This window comes from Hyaena hyaena, unplaced genomic scaffold, assembly GCF_003009895.1.
Source record: "Hyaena hyaena isolate Hyena2069 unplaced genomic scaffold, ASM300989v1 scaffold_152, whole genome shotgun sequence".
Taxonomy (NCBI): Eukaryota; Metazoa; Chordata; class Mammalia; order Carnivora; family Hyaenidae; genus Hyaena; species Hyaena hyaena.
Window position 1 is genome coordinate 2,362,805 of NW_024080784.1, and position 18,763 is coordinate 2,381,567.

At 36.5% G+C, this 18,763-nt stretch overlaps 1 protein-coding gene across 1 annotated transcript in view; it reads right to left on the minus strand.

Moving 5' to 3' along the window:
• MAGI2 (membrane associated guanylate kinase, WW and PDZ domain containing 2) overlaps positions 1-18,763 on the minus strand; it is a 1,134,938-nt gene that overhangs the window by 462,728 nt on the left and 653,447 nt on the right. Inside the window, exon 6 of the mRNA XM_039239084.1 lies at positions 10,986-11,065. Within this exon, the coding sequence (XP_039095015.1) occupies positions 10,986-11,065 (80 nt within the window). The remainder of the gene's footprint in view (positions 1-10,985; positions 11,066-18,763) is intronic.

Genomic DNA, 18,763 nt, shown 5'->3' on the forward strand with positions numbered 1-18,763 from the left:
GTATGATCTCATATATGAAATCTAAAACCCTCTCTTCCCCCAAACTCATAGAAACAGAGTAGAATGGAAGGATAGGTAATGGAGGAAATGGGTAGATGTTGGTCAAAAGGAACAAGTTTCCATTTGTATGATGAATTAGCAATTGTAAATGGGATCTACAGTTGCACCAAAACCCATAAGATAATGAGGAATAAATCTAACCAAAGAGGTTACATATCTGTATACTAAAAACTACAGAAAGCTTATGAAAGAAATTGAAGAAGGTACAGAGAAATGGAAAATCATCCCATGCTCATGGACTGGAAGAACAAATATTGTCAAAATATCAATATTACCCAAAGCAATCTACACAGTCAATGTAACCCCTACCAAAATAACACCAGCATTCTGCACAGAACTAGAACAAACAATCCTAAAAGTTGTATGAAACTAGAAAATACCCCAAATAGCCAAAGCAATCTTGAAAAAGAAAAGCAAAGCTGGAGGCATCACAATTCTGGACCTCGAGCTGTATTACAAAGCTGTAATTATCAAGGCAGTATGTTACTAGCACAAAAATAGACACAAAGACCAATGGAATAGAATAGAGAACCCAGAAATGGGCTCACAAATATATGGTCAACTAGTCTTTGACAAAACAGGAAAGAGAATACAATGGAGGAAAATGTTATCTTCAGCAATGTTGCTGAGAAAAGTGGACAGCAACATGCAGAAGAATGAACTTAGACCACTTTCTTATACTATATACAAAAATAAATTCAAGTAAGACGGGAAACCATCAAAATCCTACAGGAGACAGTAGACAGCAACCTCTTTGACCTTGTCCCCAGCAACTTCTTACTTGATATGTCTCCAGAGGCAAGGGAAATAAAATAAAAAAATAAACTATTGGGACCTCATCAAGATGAAAAAAAAAAAGCTTCTGCATAGTGAAGGAAACAATCCACAAAACTAAAGGTAACCGATGGAAAGGGAGAAGATATTTGCAAACGACATGTGAAATAAAGGGTTAGTATCTGACATCTATAAATATATACCAAACTTAACTGCCCCCAAAATAATTAATCCAGTGAAGAAATGGGCAGAAGACATGAATAGACACTTTTCCAAAGTAGACTTCCAGATGGCTAACAGAGAGATGAAAAGATGCTCAACATCACTCATCATCAGGGAAATACAAATCAAAACCACAATGAGAAACCACTGCACACCTGTCAGAATGTCTAAAATTAACAAGTCAGGAAACAGATGTTGGCGAGGATGGGGAGAAAGGGGAACCCTTTTGCACTATTGGTAGAAATGCAAACTGGTGCTCACTCTGGAAAACAGTATGGAGGTTCCTCAAAAAATTAAAAAAAGAACTACCCAATGATCCAGCAATTGCACTACTAGGTATTTAACCAACGCTTACAAAACTGCTGATTTGAAGGGGACCATGTACACCAATGTTTACAGAGGTGCTATCAACAATAACCAAATTATGAAAAAAGCCCAAATGTCCATCGACTGATGAATAGATAAAGAAGATGTGCACACGTGTGCGCGCGCGTGTGCACACACACACACACTCTGAAATACTACTTGGCAATGAAAAAGAATGAAATCTTGCCATTTGCAACAATGTGGATGGAACTAGAGTATATTATGCTAAGCAAAATAAATCAGAGAAAGACAAGTATCATATGATTTCACTCATATGTGGAATTTAAGAAACAAAATAGATGTACATAGGAGAAGGGAAAAAATAAGACACAGGGAGGCAAACCATAAGAGGTTCTTAAATACAGAGAACAAATTGAGGGTTGCTGGAGGGGAGGTGGGTGGGAAGATAAGTTAATGGGTGATGGGCATTAAGGAAAGTACTTTTGGGGATGAGCACTGGGTGTCACATGTAAGAAATGAATCACTGGGTTCTACTCCTGAAACTAAGACTACACTATATGTTAACTAACTTGAATTTGAATTAAAAAATAAGATGAATTAGCTCTGGAGATATAATGTATAGCATGGTGATTATAGCTAATAGTGTTATATGTTATACTTAAAAGTTGCTAAAAGAGTATATCTTAAATGGTCTCACCCCCACATCCCCACACAAGGTAATTATATGAGTTGTTGGATGTGTTCACTGAGCGTATTGTGTTAATCATTTCACAATATATATGTATATCAAATGACCATGCTATATATCTTAAACTTACACAATTTAATATGTCAATTATATTTCAATGAATTTGGGAAAAAACATGTGCAAAATGTGTTTTTATGTTTCCAAGCATGGAGAGTATTTTAGATATCTTTTGTATTGATATATAATTGAATCTTTTGGTAATATAGGAATGTCAGCTTTGAAATTTGCTGAGACTTGCTCTACAGATTACCATGTCCTCAATGTTTGTAAAGGATTCTGTGTGCTTGAGAAGTGTATTTTCCATCTAAGTGCAGTGTTTATATGTGGCTTTTGATTCAAGATTACTATTTCTGTTATTCAAATCTTTCTTCTTATTTTTTCTGTTTAATACATTGAGTAATAAGAGAGGTGCATGAAGTAATACAATCAGTAAATTTTTCAAATTCACTTTTCAGATTTGTAATTTTTTTCCAGATAAGAGACGTCAGCTCATGCAAAAACTGATGTACAAATGTTTGTAGCAGTTTTATTCATACTAACTAAGAACTGGATTCAACCCAAATGTCCCTCAACAGATAAATGCTTAAACAAACACTGGTTAATAAATAGTAGCAAACTATTGACACATATACGTAAATGGGTTTAAAGGTAATTAAATTGAGATGGAAAGCTCAAAAGTTTATACACTGTATGATTCCTGTTATATAACATTTTTAAAGTTTATTGATTTATTTTGAGAGGGAGAGAGTGAGAGAGAGAGAGAGAGAGAGAACACAATCAGGGAAGAGGCAAAGATAGAAGTGAGACAGAACCTCAAGCATGCTCAGCTCTGTCAGCACAGAGCCCAGTGCAGGGCTCGAACTCATGAACCATGAGATCATGACCTGAGCCTAAACCAAGAGTTGGATGCTTAACTGACTGAGCCACCCAAGTGGCTCCATATAACATTTTTGAAACAACAAAGAAGCTAACATGGAGAACAGATTAGTAGCTGTTAAGGGTTAGGAATTGTGTAGTGGGAGGAAATGGGTATGGATATAAAGTGATAGCATGAGGGAGTCTTGTGGGATGGAAGAGTTCTGAATCTTGATTATGGCCATAGTCACATGTAACCACATATGTGATAAAAGTGCATGAAAACACACACACACACACACACACACAAATTGTATAACTAGTGAAATCTGAATAAGTTCTGTGAATTGTACCAATGGCAACTTCCTGATTTTGATATAGTATTATACTTACATAAGATGTTAACACTGGGGATCTTTGTTAGAGGTGTTTGGAGTTTCCCTGTACATTCCTTTGTAATTTCCTGTTAACTTACAAACAATTCAAAATAAAAAGATTTTGAAAAGTCATATTTAAAATATATTAAAATTATTTTGCTACTGTACAGAACAAGCAGATTTGATGATGTCAGTATTATTTTCAAAGTTGTATGCCTTAAGCACGAAAGATAAAATATAACTCATTCTTAAACATAAAAGTAACTTGAGAAACCAAGAACAGAGGACAGAATTTTATAATCCTTCCATAGGTAGGATTATACCTACATTGTAGTCATGAAAAAGATTGCAGGGAGAAGGAAGAAGTACATAAATAATTAGTGCAAAAATGATATTCAAAATATTTAACAACTTTTATGGTCTGGACACTAACCAATCAGAGTAGACTAGGATCAATTAGAACAGATACCAGACATAAATGGCAGAATTTGGTAGGGGCACAAAGCAGTGGAATATCCAACCTATATGATTTATTTTGGTTTGATTTTATCATTTCCTCCAAAAAGATTTATATTTGTAAAGCGTTGGGATTTCTTATACTGGAAAAGGCACTATATCATTGAATGAAGCACACCTCAAAGTGCTGCTATAAAATATCTTGACTAATATGAATAATTATCAGTTAGCACAATAACTACTTATATTGAGATATTTAAATTTTCCTCATTTTTTTCTACAAAGCACCCTATATATCAGTATAAAAATAACATTACATTGAAACTAGTTTGTTCATAATATTTAAAGATAGGAGTTCAATATATAAATGACTTTTCAATTTTAAAGTTTTTGTATCTGGATAGTTAATATCTTTGGAGCCTGTTCTTCTGAACTTTTCCTAGTGGAAAAATTTCAAGGTACTTTATAAACATAATCTTGGCAGGTTTATCAGATTAGGAAAACAAATATTCAAAGATGAAATTGATTTGGTCCTATTTATTCTTGAGACATTAAGATCACTAATTATCAATACAAATTTAATGAGACAACAGGCCAAAGGCACTACTTAAAAAATAAATAAACTATGCACTCTAGAACAGAATGTGAACTATGAAAAGTATGCATTTCCTAATCTGTGTGACAGTTAAGAAATTCACTTAAGAAATGACCTAAAACTACATACAGATGGCTAACAGATTATGTGAAACAATGCTCAACATCATTTATCATCAGGGAAATATGAATCAAAACTATAACCAGATATCACCTCACACCTCCCAGAATGGCTAAAATTAACAACACGGGAAAAATACAGATGTTGGAGAGGATGCAGTGAAATGTTACACTTTTGGTGGGAATGCAGACTGGTGTAGCCACTCTGGAAAACAGTATGGAGGTTCCACAAAAAGTTAAAAATAGAACTACTCTACAATCCAGCAATTGCACTACTAGGTAGTTACTCAAAGGATTCAAAAATATGAAATGGAAGGGACGCATGCACCCTGATGTTTATAGCAGCATTATCAATAATAGCCAAATTATGAAAAGAGCCCAAATGTCCACTGAATGATGAATGGATAATGAATGTATAGATAAAATTTTATTATATATAATTAAATATCACTCAGCCATCAAAAAGAATCTTGCCATTTGTAATGACATGTATACACTAGAGTATTATGCTAAGTGAAATAAGTGAGTCAGAAAAAGACAAATTTCATATGATTTCACTCATATGTGGGATTTAAGAAACAAAACAGATAAACATAGGGGAAAAAGAGAGGCAAACCAGAAGACAGACTCTACAGAGAATAACCTAAGGGTTCCTGGAGGGGTGTGGGCAGGGGGATGGGTTAAGTGGATGAGGGGTATTAAGGAAGGCACCTGTGATGAACACTGGGTGTTGCATGTAAGTGAAGAATCAGCAAATTTTCACCTGGAACTAACATTTCAACTGTATGTTAACTAACTGGAATTTAAATAAAAACTTGAAAAAAAAAAAAAGAAATGACCTAAAGCTAATTACTGTTTTCTGTTATTTTAGAAAGTCAACCTCCTTCTCTTGAAAAAAAAAATCACTGGGGCGCCTGTGTGGCTTAGTCGGTTAAGCGTCGGACTTTCGCTTAGGTCATGATCTCACGGTTTGTGGGTTCGAGCCCCGCGTCGGGCTCTGTGCTGGCTGCCGGCTCAGAGCCTGGAGCCTGTTTCAGTCTGTGACTCCCTCTCTCTCTGACCCTCCCCTGCTCACGCTGTCTCTCTCTCTCTCCTAGAAATAAATAAAAACATTTAAAAAAATCAATAAATATTACAACACATGGCTATGGTATCTTCATTAATGTGCATTTTGGGCACCAAGGTTTTAAAAGACAGATTAACTAATAGCTCAAAACTTTGCTTAATGCCAATGGAAATGAACTTCTCATGTAGGTAAACAGGTAAAGATTATGTGATTTTTGTTTTACAGTAACATAAGAAAACTCCATTATAATTCATAGACATAGAATATAGGAACGAAGCCACCCAATTCGCATGGCTGTGATTACAACTTTGGGAGCATTCAAAGCCATTGTAACAGAATAGAGGGAGACAAGCTCCAATCTACTGATATTAGGCTGGAATTAGTTAGGTGGATAATTTTAGCCTACATGGGTTTGTTTATTTCCATCTCTCCAGGACACTAGAGTACTTGAAGACTCCTAAGGTAGACCAACTATTCTGAATTCTTCCCTGTGTCTTCTATGAAGCTAATTATTTGACTCAGAACACACCAGAAGGAAAAGAGAGGAATAGTTACTGAAAGCCTGTCGTTCCACAAACACTGTCCCTCTTATATGCAAAACTAAATCAGCATGAAACAGATATTTTCCCCATTTTACAGACAAGAGAGCCTAGGCTCTCAGAAATTAAGCACTTCGCCCAAGAACCCACAGATTTGGAATAGAGCTTTCCAACACACCAAATTTCACACAATTTCCTCTCCTGAATGTGATAGTTTAATTACATTTTAGCTTTAAGGAAAAAATGGCTCTACAGGGATTGAATCACTTTTGATATTACCCCTAGCTCAGTGATTCGTGGGGAATGTGTCACCACTGGGATGTTTGTGATTGGAAATGTCTCAGGAAAAACCCCGTAGAACTGATTCTGATGGTCGAGGAGAAATATGATGATGTGTTATATACACAGTTCACAGATCTTGCATCCTAATTATTTCATAGTTAACTGCTATTTCTGTGGTCTTGTAAAAGACTATATTGGCTTGCTAAATGGCACTCCCCCAAATACTAATATTAGAATCTAGTAGTAGGTGGAAACTTTTTTATGCTATGTAGACTGGTGCTAAAACTCTAAAAATGCAGAGAGATGACAAATGCACAGAATGAAGTGATTTCATTATTTTCAACTGTATTGTAAGAGAAGAAGGAATGCTTTCATGTTCAGTAGCAGCACTCTCCTTAGAATAATAATAAAATGATTGCTTTGGTGTCAATAGAATAAGTGGTTGTACAGAGCCATCTATGTTTCCCTCTCCCCCTTGATAACAATAAGAAAACATTTCTTATTTTATCTCTAGCCCAAGAATGATTTAAATCAGTTGATACCTCCCTTCCTTCTCTCTTTCATTCAGCTTCTTCTTTTACTAGTTGACTGAGGAATTAACTTAATGCACTGTTCTAAACAAACCTACAAATGCCAAGATTTACAAGTCCCTATCCACGTACACATGTAGATATGTACATTCCTAACAGTATGCACACATATACAATATCATGAAATTCAATTTTGAGAGATTAAAATGCTAATTATGATAATAATAAATAATTTATGGTATGCAACCCAGCTAGGTCTAAAGTGTACACTTTATTTACAAAAAATTTTTTTAACGTTTATTTAGTTTTGAGAGACAGGGAATGAGCAGGAGAGGGGCAGAAAGAGAGGGAGACACAGAATCTGAAGCAGCTCCAGGCTCTGAGCTGTCCGCACAGAGCCTGATGCAAGGCTTGAACCCACGAACGGTGAGATCATGACCTGAGCCGAAGTTGGATGCTTAACCACTGAGCCACCAAGGAGTCTCTAAAATGTTCACTTTAAAAATTACTGCACTAAAACTTTTGCTTCTAGGTAGATGGAATGAGATGCTTATAAGCCATGAGAGTACATAGAAAATCTATACAAAATGTAAAAACTAAACAGTTTAAAGGGAAACAACAAGTCTAAGATTCCAAAGAGGAGAAAAGTGGAGAGGCGAGGGAAGAATTTGCAGGCGATTTTATTGATTCTGGGCTGTGGGAAGAATCTAGACTTGGTCTAGGTAGAAGGCCAAGACTGGAGGTTAGAGAAACCAGCAGAACGTTGAGGAGTCTTGAGGGACTGAAGTAACAAAACATAGACTTGAGAGATCTTAAACACCCAGCCCTTTATCCCATAATATCTGTCAGATTAAGACGCTTCAAGGTCTAGGATCAAAAAGCTAAGCAAAAACTTTTGAGATGCACCACAGATTTTTTTGGCAGTCTTGCAATACTAAGGAGAAAAAAGGTATTTTTTACTTTTTCTTAAGTTTATCTATTTTGAAAGAGAGAGGGCCCAACACAGGGCTTGAACTCACAAGCCATGAGATCATGGCCTGAGCCAAAATCAAGAGTTGATGCTTGAGCTACCCAGGTGCATGAAAAAAAAAAATTTTTTTTTAAGTATTGGAATTCAAGTTTTGCCTTGGTGGCTCAGTCGGTTGAGCAACCAACTTTGGCTTGGGTCATGATCTCACAGCTCATGAGTTCGAGCCCCACATCCGGCTCTGTGCTGACAGCTAAGAGCCTGGAGCTGCTTTAGATTCTGTGTCTCCCTCTCTCTTTCTGCCCCTCCCTGCTTATGCCCTGTCTCTCTGTCTCTCTCGCAAATAAATAAAGGCAAAAAAAAAAAAAAAAAAGAAAGAAAAGAAAAGAAAAGAAATATACTGGAATTCAAGACTTGCCAAGAGTAAGGTCCCCCATGAACACACTAGGTCTGGGTTTGCCCTGTGGATCAAATTTGGCCTGCCTTTATTTTCTATATGGTCCATAAATGAAGAACAATTTATACACTTTTAAATGATACAGTATTGATATACTGTATTGATATATTTATCAATATTTATCAATTGATATATTTAAAACTTTTAAATGGCTGCAAAACAAAACATCAAAAGAACAGAATTTTGAAACTCAAATTTTGAAAGTATAGGAAACTCAAATTCTCTGTTTACGAAAAAAGCTTTATCAGAATACATCTATGTCCTTTATTTATATATTGATTTTTCCTGCTTTTGCACAATGAGTAGTTACAAAGACTAGATGACCTGTAAAGCCTAAAATATAGGCTACCTGACCCTTTATAGAAAATGCTGGCTGACTTGCAATAGGTTTTTAGTTGAAAACCCTGGGCAAACATTTTAAGAACAGGAACAAACCAGAGATAAATTGGGTCTTACCAAAACTCAGCCCAACCTCCTACTGGCCCAACTCCAGATTGGATTAAGTAATTAGCCTCCACTCTATCTCACTGGCATAAGAATGTGAAATCTTTGCTGGAGAAAGATATTATCATCTTGAGCCTCTATCATTTTTTGTACACAGTTACACACATTCCAGCATTCAGAAAACTCCTTTGTTTGGTCTGAGTGGAACTGTGATACGTGTAAGAAGCCTGACTTAAGTGGTGAGCTCAACAGCAATCCATTAATATCCAACATTTAAACATGCAATTTTAATTCATGTTTTAAAAAAAGAAAAGGAAAACAACAGTAACAATATTACCTAAAAGTAGTTTTCTTGGCAAGGAAACTTAAAATATGTACGTGGAATAATAATATTCTAACTAATTAGATGTTAATTTCCATTGTAAACCACTTCAATAATATATGGAATAAAATTCAGCAAGTTATTCATTTTGTATAGAATGAAAATAAATAACAATTGACCAGTTATAAATCATTCTGAACAACAAGACTGTATTCTAGGGCTTGATTTTCAATGACGTGCTCCACAGACACTGGTGTCATATTTTAGGTATCTACCGTCCTGAGAAGACAGACAAGTATAGATGTGGGGGAAAAACTGGTAACACTGGAATATTATAATTATATAATGTCTTTGTGTCTACATCTCTCCCAGAATTTTCAAATTTGACTTTAATAGATTTTTCTAAGGAAAAATAATAACTCAAAGAAACAAGAGAGCTGAGAAGTTCAATATGTCATAGAACTGCAAATCATTAAGTTCATTTTAATTAGGATATACTAAGGTTTTACATCTGTGGCAAAAGTAAATATATATATATAACAGATCAGACTATTTTAATTTATAACCTATCACAATTTGCAGCACATGCCTTACTGGCCTCAATTAAATATGCAATCTAATGGTGCTCAAAAGTCCAGGGCACATAATAATTAATAATTTATGAGATTCAACTACATGCAAAAAAAGCCACATGCAGTGACACTGTTATACAGAAGGCACACAGATATAGCTCTGAATATAAAATATAATATAGTGATTAAAAGCTGGATACTCATGCATCCAAATATGTACATATAAATTTTATACTATAATTTTTAATTTAACTCAGTGTATAACTATCTTGTAAATAATCATCTTATAGAAATGAATGTCACGAATATGTTACCTGAGAGCACCAGAATTAAATTAAATTAAATTCATTAATATTAAAAGGAAAAGACTTTTAGAATTAGACCTTTTTAAAAGGTTGATTTTTTAAAACCTTTTTTGAAAGTTTAAATTCTCCTCATCACTTTCTCCACCTTTAAGAACTCCTCAATGATAGATGTCTCTGAACAGGGCTCTGGTAGTTTGATGAGATAAAGGCTTGGTTGTGATCAAACAATAAATTATCAGGAGAGTCTGCTATTTTTCATTTTAGCTAACTTTGAATTCTTTTAGCATTAAACTCAATATCTTTATAAATTATAATTATTATCTATAACACACTTCATCTAAATAATTTATAAATTTCAAAACAAGGGTTACACTCATGTAATCCTCAAGATTGTTTAAAAACATTCTTAACATACATGAAAACAGTCAATTTCTAAGCAAGTCAACATTATTATACTGGAAACTAGAAAATACTAGGATAACCCAGGACATTCATGCAATGAGCTATTTTATTCAAATGTTTGATTAAAAGAAAGTAGCCGTATGTATCGATCTTAATAACTAGCAGAATGCTATGCCTCTGAACACAAAAATCCATATCATTTATAGCTCCACAATAGTGTTTCTCTATACATCATGTTTGATTCCAGAGAAAAGATCGGAATCCTCAGAGGGACATATTGCAAAGAAAAGTCTTTAGAAGGTGGTGGAAAGTCAGGCCAGGAGTCAAACAGAACCAACAGAGATGACAGAGATGTGATATCCGGCAGTCTCCTCAGAGAGAAAAAGGAAAACCACATGGCACTGTTGAAATGCCGCGTCAATTCTCTCTCCTATCTAAGCATTAAATATTACATCTTTCAAATTGGTTCAACTAGATTATTGCTTCTTTAGGTGAGTCCCTCCTCTAAGAAACACAAACATTCTCAAAGTGTAACACTGAAACATCATAAAAACTTAAAAACCTACCATTTTCTTTGCACTCTTCTGGAGGTTTAGCCTTTTTCGCAAGTCGTGGATCCAGCCATGATGTTGTCTTTGTGTTATGGCTGAAAAGAAAAGAGATCACTCTGAACAGACACATACTGAAAGGAATCAAGTTTATTCCTTAAAAAAAAAGGGGGGGGGGGTTAGTCCAACAAAATTGCAATCGATACACTTAATTTGCTTACTGGTTCTAAGTAGCCCTGAAGGAGGTGTAAGAGTAATTGTGCAAGGCAGCTGTAAATTTGGCAACCTCAGCTCCCTGTCCTCAAAGCAGCTATTTTTATTAAAATCAACTAGAATGTTGCCAAGTTAACCTCATTGAAAATGCAGAACTCATCCAGAGCAAAAGGAATTTATTACAAATACAGGATTCTCCAGTTGGAAGAGCACAGTTCGCAGGCTCTGATACTGTTTCCTCACTTTTGCAAAATAATTATTTTCATCCTAAACCTGCCTTTTTCATAAATAGTTGTTTTGTTACTCCTTAACTACCAAGTTGGCAGAGGCAGTATAAAAGTGATGAAAATTACAGCATGTTCTTGGGATGCCTACATTTTCTCAAAAAGTGATTAATAGCAATTGCATTAACCCATATTTAGCTGTCTTCCATCTAAATACTTTCAACCCAGCTAGGAAGGTAGAGGATAAAAGTGCCTGTATTATAACATTTCTGGAATGGAATTTCTGTAATTAATGATCATTTTAATGATATTTTTGTTTTGGAAAAAAAAGTTTTCTGGGATGTCTTCTGTCAGAAATTTTAAAAACAGAGATGTTCTTAGAGCAGTGTTTCTTAAAGAGGGTCTAGCATCACTTGCTTTGGAATCACCTGGTGATTAAAAACACGTTTTGGAGTCTTCATAGAACCATGAAATCAAAATCTTCGAGGTTGAGCCACAAAATCATTATTGGCAAGTGCTCCAGGTGATTTTTATGCATATTAAAATTTGAGAACCTCTCTAAAGCTCAAAACTGCTCTTTAAAGTTAAAGTCTTGACTGGGTACAGCTGTCTCCAGTGATCTCATCTACAAATGGACAAAAGGACAAAAGGAGATCCAGTGATCTCACCTACAAAAGGAGGTGACATTTGTGAGGGCTTCAGAAAAAGAATGAACAAAACCACAGGTGTGGAAAAGTGTGAAGTTTATACAAGGAAGAGTCGAAGGGCCAATAAATGGAACGTGAGAGTAAAAAACTTGTTTAGAAATATAAATTAAAGCCGGATAATAAGAATACAACTGTAAGAAAGTCAAGCAATAATGATGAAAATCAAATGATAACAGTTTCACATATATCTTATCTTCCTTTATTGAAATTTAACTACGTTTCATTGTATCAGAAACAAGTGTTCCCTAGATAACCTGATGAACAAATCTCCACTTAAAGCAAAGGTGAGAAAATCCTCCCAGGCAGTATATTTAATAGCAAACTCCTAGGCCCCGAGTGCTTATCTCATGAAGACAATTTCAAGGCAGTAAGAAGGAAAAGGAGGAGGCAAGCAGGGCAGTGGGGAAGCAAGTCCAAGGTCTTTCTGCACATAGTGTTTTTTGGATGATCATCCTGTCTATGCACAGACCCATTGTCTGATTTCAAAACTGAGAGACTAAGATCCTCGGGTCATGAGGTCTCTGTTCTTGAAGAAGATTCCTTTTCATTTCTGACTTTCATGTGTGGTAAAGGGAAAATACTCTCCCTTACTTTCTTCACATTTAGGAGCTCCACCGCCATGAATGATGCCTCTAAGCAGTACTCTAATAATTTGATCAAATAAAGGCTGTGAATTTGGTCAAATTATAAATCATAAGGAGAATGTGCTAGCTTTTATTTCCTCCCAATTTGACCTCTGTAAAGTCTGGTGGTGCTTTATTATAGAGTGTCAGAAGCAAGCAAAGTATTGCAGACACTTTTATCTCCTTCTGGTCCTCATTTGTAGTCCTGTCAATATCATCTAGTCTTTTTCTCTGAACTAAAGACACCCATGGAAGGAGATTATGACCACCCCAAATAAGATAATGGACTGAGTTCAGTGTTTGCTGCTCGCATTTTTTGTTGTTGTTGTTGTTGTTGTTGTTGTTGTCTACAAGAAACTCATTTTATTTTTATTTTTATTTTTTTACAAATAGTTTATTGTCAACTTGGTTTCCATATAACAGCCAGTGCTCATCTCCACAAGTGCCCTCCTCCATGCACATCTCCCCACTCCCCTCCCCACACCCATCAGTCCTCAGTTTGTTCTCAGTATTCAAGAGTCTTTCATGGTTTGCATCTCTCCCTCTCCCCCACTATTTCCCCCCTTCTTCTCCCCCATGGTCCTCTGTTAAGTTCTTCCTAATCCTCCTATATGTGCAATCATATGGTATTTGTCTTTCTTGCCTGACTTATTTAGCTCAGCATAACACCCTCAAGGTCCATCCAAGTTACTACACATGGCCAGATCTCATTTTTTCTCATTGCCATGTAGTATTCCATCGTATAGATAAACCACATCTTCTTGACCCATTCGTCCGTTGATGGGCACTTAGGCTCTTTCCATGTTTTGCCTAGTGTTGAGAGTGCTGCTATGAACATTGGGGTACATGTGCTCCTATGCATCAGCACTCCTGTATTCCTTGGGTAAATTCTAGCAGTGCTATTGCTGGGTCCTAGGGGAGTTCTATTGTTAACTCTTTGAGGAACCTCCACACTGTTTTCCAGAGGGGCTGCACCAGTTTACATTCCCACCAACAGTGTAGTAGGGTGCCCATTTCTCCACATCCTCACCAGCATCTAAAGTTATCTGATTTGCTCATTTTAGCCACTCTGACGTGTGAGGTGGTATCTCAGTGTGGTTTTGATTTGTATTTCCCTGATGAGGAGGGATGCTGAGCACCGTTTCATGTGTCTGTTGGCCATCTGGATGTCCTCTTTGGAGAAGTGTCTGTTCATATCTTCTGCCCATTTCTTCACTGGATTATTTGTTTTTCGGGTGTGGAGTTTGGTGAGTTCCTTATAGATCTTGGATGTTAACCCTTTATCTGATACGTCATTTGTAACTATCTTTTCCCATTCCGTGGGTTGCCTATTAGTTTTATGGATTGTTTCCTTTGCCGTGCAGAAGCTTTTTATCTTGAAGAGGTCCCAATGTTCATTTTTGCTCTTGATTCCTTTGCCTTTGAAGATGTATCAAGTAAGAAATTGCTGCGGTTGAGGTCAGGGAAGTTGTTTCCTGCTTTCTCCCCCAGGATTTTGATGGTTTCCTGTCTCACGTTCAGGTCCTTTATCCATTTTGAGTTTATTTTTGTGCATGGTGTGAGAAAGTGATCTAGTTTCATTCTTCTGCATGTTGCTGTCCAGTTCTTCCAGCACCATCTGTTAAAGAGGCTGTCTTTTTTTCATTGGATACTCTTTACTGCTTTGTCAAAGATTAGTTGTCTGTATACTTTTGGGTCCACTTCTGAGTTCTCAATTCTGTTCCATTGGTCAATGTGTCTGTTTTTGTGCCAATACCATACTGTCTTGATGATGACAGCTTTGTAGTAGAGGCTAAAGTCTGGGATGGTGCTGCTCGCATTTTGAAAAGGACAAATTCACTTTTAAAAATTTTCTTATAGACATGCCTTCAGTTCACTGTGTGTGTGTTTGCAGTTCAGTGTGTTTGTGTGCGTGCATTGATGTGTAAGTGTGCTCATATTTGTGTTTTTATGTGGTAGGGAGAAATATTGGGAAGTGGGCAAGGAAAATAAATTTCCCTTCTTTTTCAGCACATTCAGCACATCTATGGTGAAGTATTAAGGGACCATTAGTAAGCCATTACAGGGAGTCAAATTACCATTTCTTTATCACACCACCATTGGTCCCAAATACTGGCTAATTTTGTAGAGTACTGTGAGTTTCCTAGCTTTCCTGAGTTTCTACAAAGCATTTCATTACGGGATGATTTTTTTTAGGATGAACTACCATTGATGGTATATCACTTTAATACATTTTGGCAGATGGAATCTCTTATAGTTAATGGAATTTTTAGCTGATCATCTGAAAAGGTTTTGAAAGAAATGTGGGTAGCAGTTAGTCTTACACATCATATGAAGATACAGCACAATGCTTCTCATTTTTAAAAAGATTTTTTAATGTTTTATTTATTTCTGAGAGAGAGAGAGACAGCGTGAGCAGGGGAGGGGCAGAGAGAGAGGGAGACACAGAATCTGAAGCAGGCTCCAGGCTCTGAGCTGTCTGAGCTTCACAGAACCCAACGCGGGGCTCGAACCCACAAACTGTGAGATCATGACCTGAGCTGAAGTTGGACGCTTAACCGACTGAGCCACCCAGGCTCCCCAGTGCAATGTTTTTCAATAGTGACTCTCCTCAGCCTTGTAATTTGTGTGCTTCCTCAAGATGCTTTACAAAGGGGATATTTTTAATGCATTTGGGAGACAACAGAACAAGTGGCTTTTCCACTTCCCTTAAATTATATATTTTTAACCTCGACATTTACCTTGGAAGATAGGATTAAACACTGGACAGGAAACTCTGTACCAAATGGGATCATTGAGGAATTTTTCAGAATTTACATACTACTTTTCCTCAAGTTTGAGAATGTGATTTTCTTTCACTTCCACTGCTAAAGTAGATTTGAACAGGACATCAGTTTCCTGTATCTATCAAATTGAGTGGAGCACAAAATGACAAGAAGGTAAGAGGCTAATATTACCTAATCTTATATTCTGATACTAGTTTCTTTAACAGAGACACATACACACGTATACAAAGCATTTGCAAAGAATTGTGTTTTTTTCCCTAGCAGGGAAATGAAACAAATATTTTCTAGGAATGTTGAATCATAAAACTCTACTATTATATGTATTTTTATAGATATAGTTAATGTAATGATCATGAAAATGAGAGATTAAATGGATTAAAGTCAGTAGCTACTTAAATTCAATCAATGCCATATTTAAAAATCTGGGTAAAAACCTTAATAAATGGTTTATCCAAAATTTTTCCTGATATTAAACTATAATGAGTCTATCTGAAGGACTGAAACAAGCCAGAAGTGAAATTTCATCAACTCTGCAATTCTAGTTTAAATTTGCAACAGAATGGCCTTGAAGATGTGACAGGCAGACTTATAATGAATCAGACATTTCTGTATTTTTTGTACATTTAACCTTTGACAAACTGACAAAAGCAGCAGGTTAAGTAATAACATCTCATCTTCCTGGTGAAACATTCTTCTCACGCAGAAAATGCTTCACTTCGACAGGAAAAGCTGGGGACATTACGGTATGTACACCTTGCAAAGTTATTCTCATTATTTTGTAATATTTCCTGACTGTCTACTTGGTCAGGGACTGTGCTAACACTTTCATACTCATTATCTCATTTAATGAGCTTTAGTGGCTACAGATTTTAACTCCATTTTTACAGACAGAGAAACAAAAGTTCAGAGAAGGTGAGTAACTTGCCCAAAGTTATGAAGCTAGTGTGTGAAAGTGAGAGTTAGCCTTAAGCCCAGATAGATATATCTGATCCCCAAGTCCAAGATTATTTTTTTAAGTGTATGTATGTATTTATTAAAAATATTTTTCAATGTTTATTTATTATTTGAGAGAGAGAGCGTGCACAAATAGGGAAGGGGCTGAGAGAGGAGACACAGAATCTGAAGCAGGCTTTGACACAGAATCTGACAAAGGCCTTGAACCCATGAACCATGAGATCATTGACCTGAGCCAAAGTCTGACACTTAACTGATGGAGCCACTCAGACATCCCTATTTATTTTTGAGAGAGAGAATGAGCATAAGCAGGAGAGGGGCAGAGAGACAGGGAGAGACAGAATCACAAGCAGGCTCTAACACTATTAGCAGAGAGCCCGATGTGGGGCTCTACTCACAAACTGTTAGATCATGACCTGAGCCAAAATCAAGAGCCAAATGCTTAACTGACTGCACAGCCTAGGCATCCTCCCCACCCTCCACTGCCCAAGTCCAAATTTTTTATGATCTAAAACCAGAGGCATACTAAACCTAACATTTTGCTTTTTATACTGAATTGCTTTATTATACTCCCTTGAAGAATAATCAAAGTTTTTTTTCTCAGAGCCTTTGCCAATAGTTCGGAAATGGAGACATTTATCTCCTGTTTGAGGATAGTAATCACAATCTCAGAACCTTTGTGTTGAATCCCTTGTACTTAGTAGGTATTATACTAAATTGCAGGTGCATAGAGATGAAAGACAGAACATTGTGACTGAGGAGGCACAGATAATATCACTGAAAACACTTTTTTTCTATAAACTTGAATTTTCCATTCAGATCACTTTCACGTCAAATGGTCTCCATTCATATCTGAATATTTTTCCAGGGGGAACTAAGCTGGTGCCTTAAAATGATCCTAGGCTCATCTATCCCTCAAATGCAACTAGATAACTATCGAACAATCCTAAATGCCCCAGAAATCAACCTGGATATTTTTCCTAAAGTCTTAAATTTTTTAAAATGTTTTATTTATTTCTGAGGGAGAGAGAGAGAGGCAGCATAAACAGGGGAGGGTCAGAGACAGAGGAAGACACAGAATCAGAAGCAGGCTCCAGGCTCTGAGCTGGCTGTCAGCACAGAGCCCGACACGTGGCTCGAACCCATGAACCATGATATCATGATGTGAGCTAAAGTCAAACGCTTAGCCAACTGAGCCACCCAGGCACCCCCCTAAAGTCAAAATTCCTGATTTATATAATCTACATATAAAGACTAGGTCTTGGAAACTATACTAAAGAATTAGGCTAATAAAACTGCTATCAAATGTGTGGAACATTTTCATACAGATCATGCCACACTCTGTAATTCATTCCATTCTTTCATTATGTTTTCCCAGTTGGGGTATTATATATATATATATATGGATCCTCAAGGGTGATCCAATCCAAACTTGACTGAAAGACATATCCTCCTGACATTGATCTTTCTGTTTCCTTTTCCTCTCCTCTGTCCTACTTTTATATTGCCACCTAGATCAAAATAATGTTCCCTTCCCTTTCTCCCTTCCCTTCCCTCCCTTCCCCTCCCCTCATCTTTCTTTTCCTTCCTTCCTTCCTTCCTTCCTTCCTTCCTTCCTTCCTTCCTTCCTTCCTTCCTTCCTTCTTTCTTTCTTTCTTTCTTTCTTTCTTTCTTTCTTTCTTTCTTTCTTTCTTTCTTTCTTTTTTCTTTCCAGAATGAGAGAGAGAGAGTGTGTGTGCATAAGACAGCATGAACAGGGAAGGGGCAGAGGAAGATAGAGAATCTCAAGCAGGCTCCACGATCAGCATAAAGCATAAAGATGCGGGGTTTGATCTCACCATTGGGAGACCAGGATCTGAGTCAAAATCAAGAGCTCAACTAACTGAAACACCCATGTACCCCTAATGTTTTCAACTGCACAAATAGTAGATGATGTTTCATCAACTGAAATTTTATTAGTGGAATACGAAACTTCTATTATCAAACATATTCCTTTGTTGCAATTTCTCTAAAAATATTGACAGACTTAAAACAGTTACAAATACACTGAATTAAAAAAAATCCTACAGAGTTGCCTGGGTGGCTCAGTTGGTTAAGCATCCGACTCTTGGTTTCGGCACAAGTCATGATCTCAGGGTTTGTTGGACTGAGCCCCAAGTGGGGCTCTGCCCTGAGCTCAGAGTCTGCTTGGGATTTTCTCTCTCACTCTCTCTCAACCCCTCCCCTACTCATGCCTTCTCCCTCTCTTTCACTCAAAGCAAATAAATAAACATTAAAAAAATTTAAAAA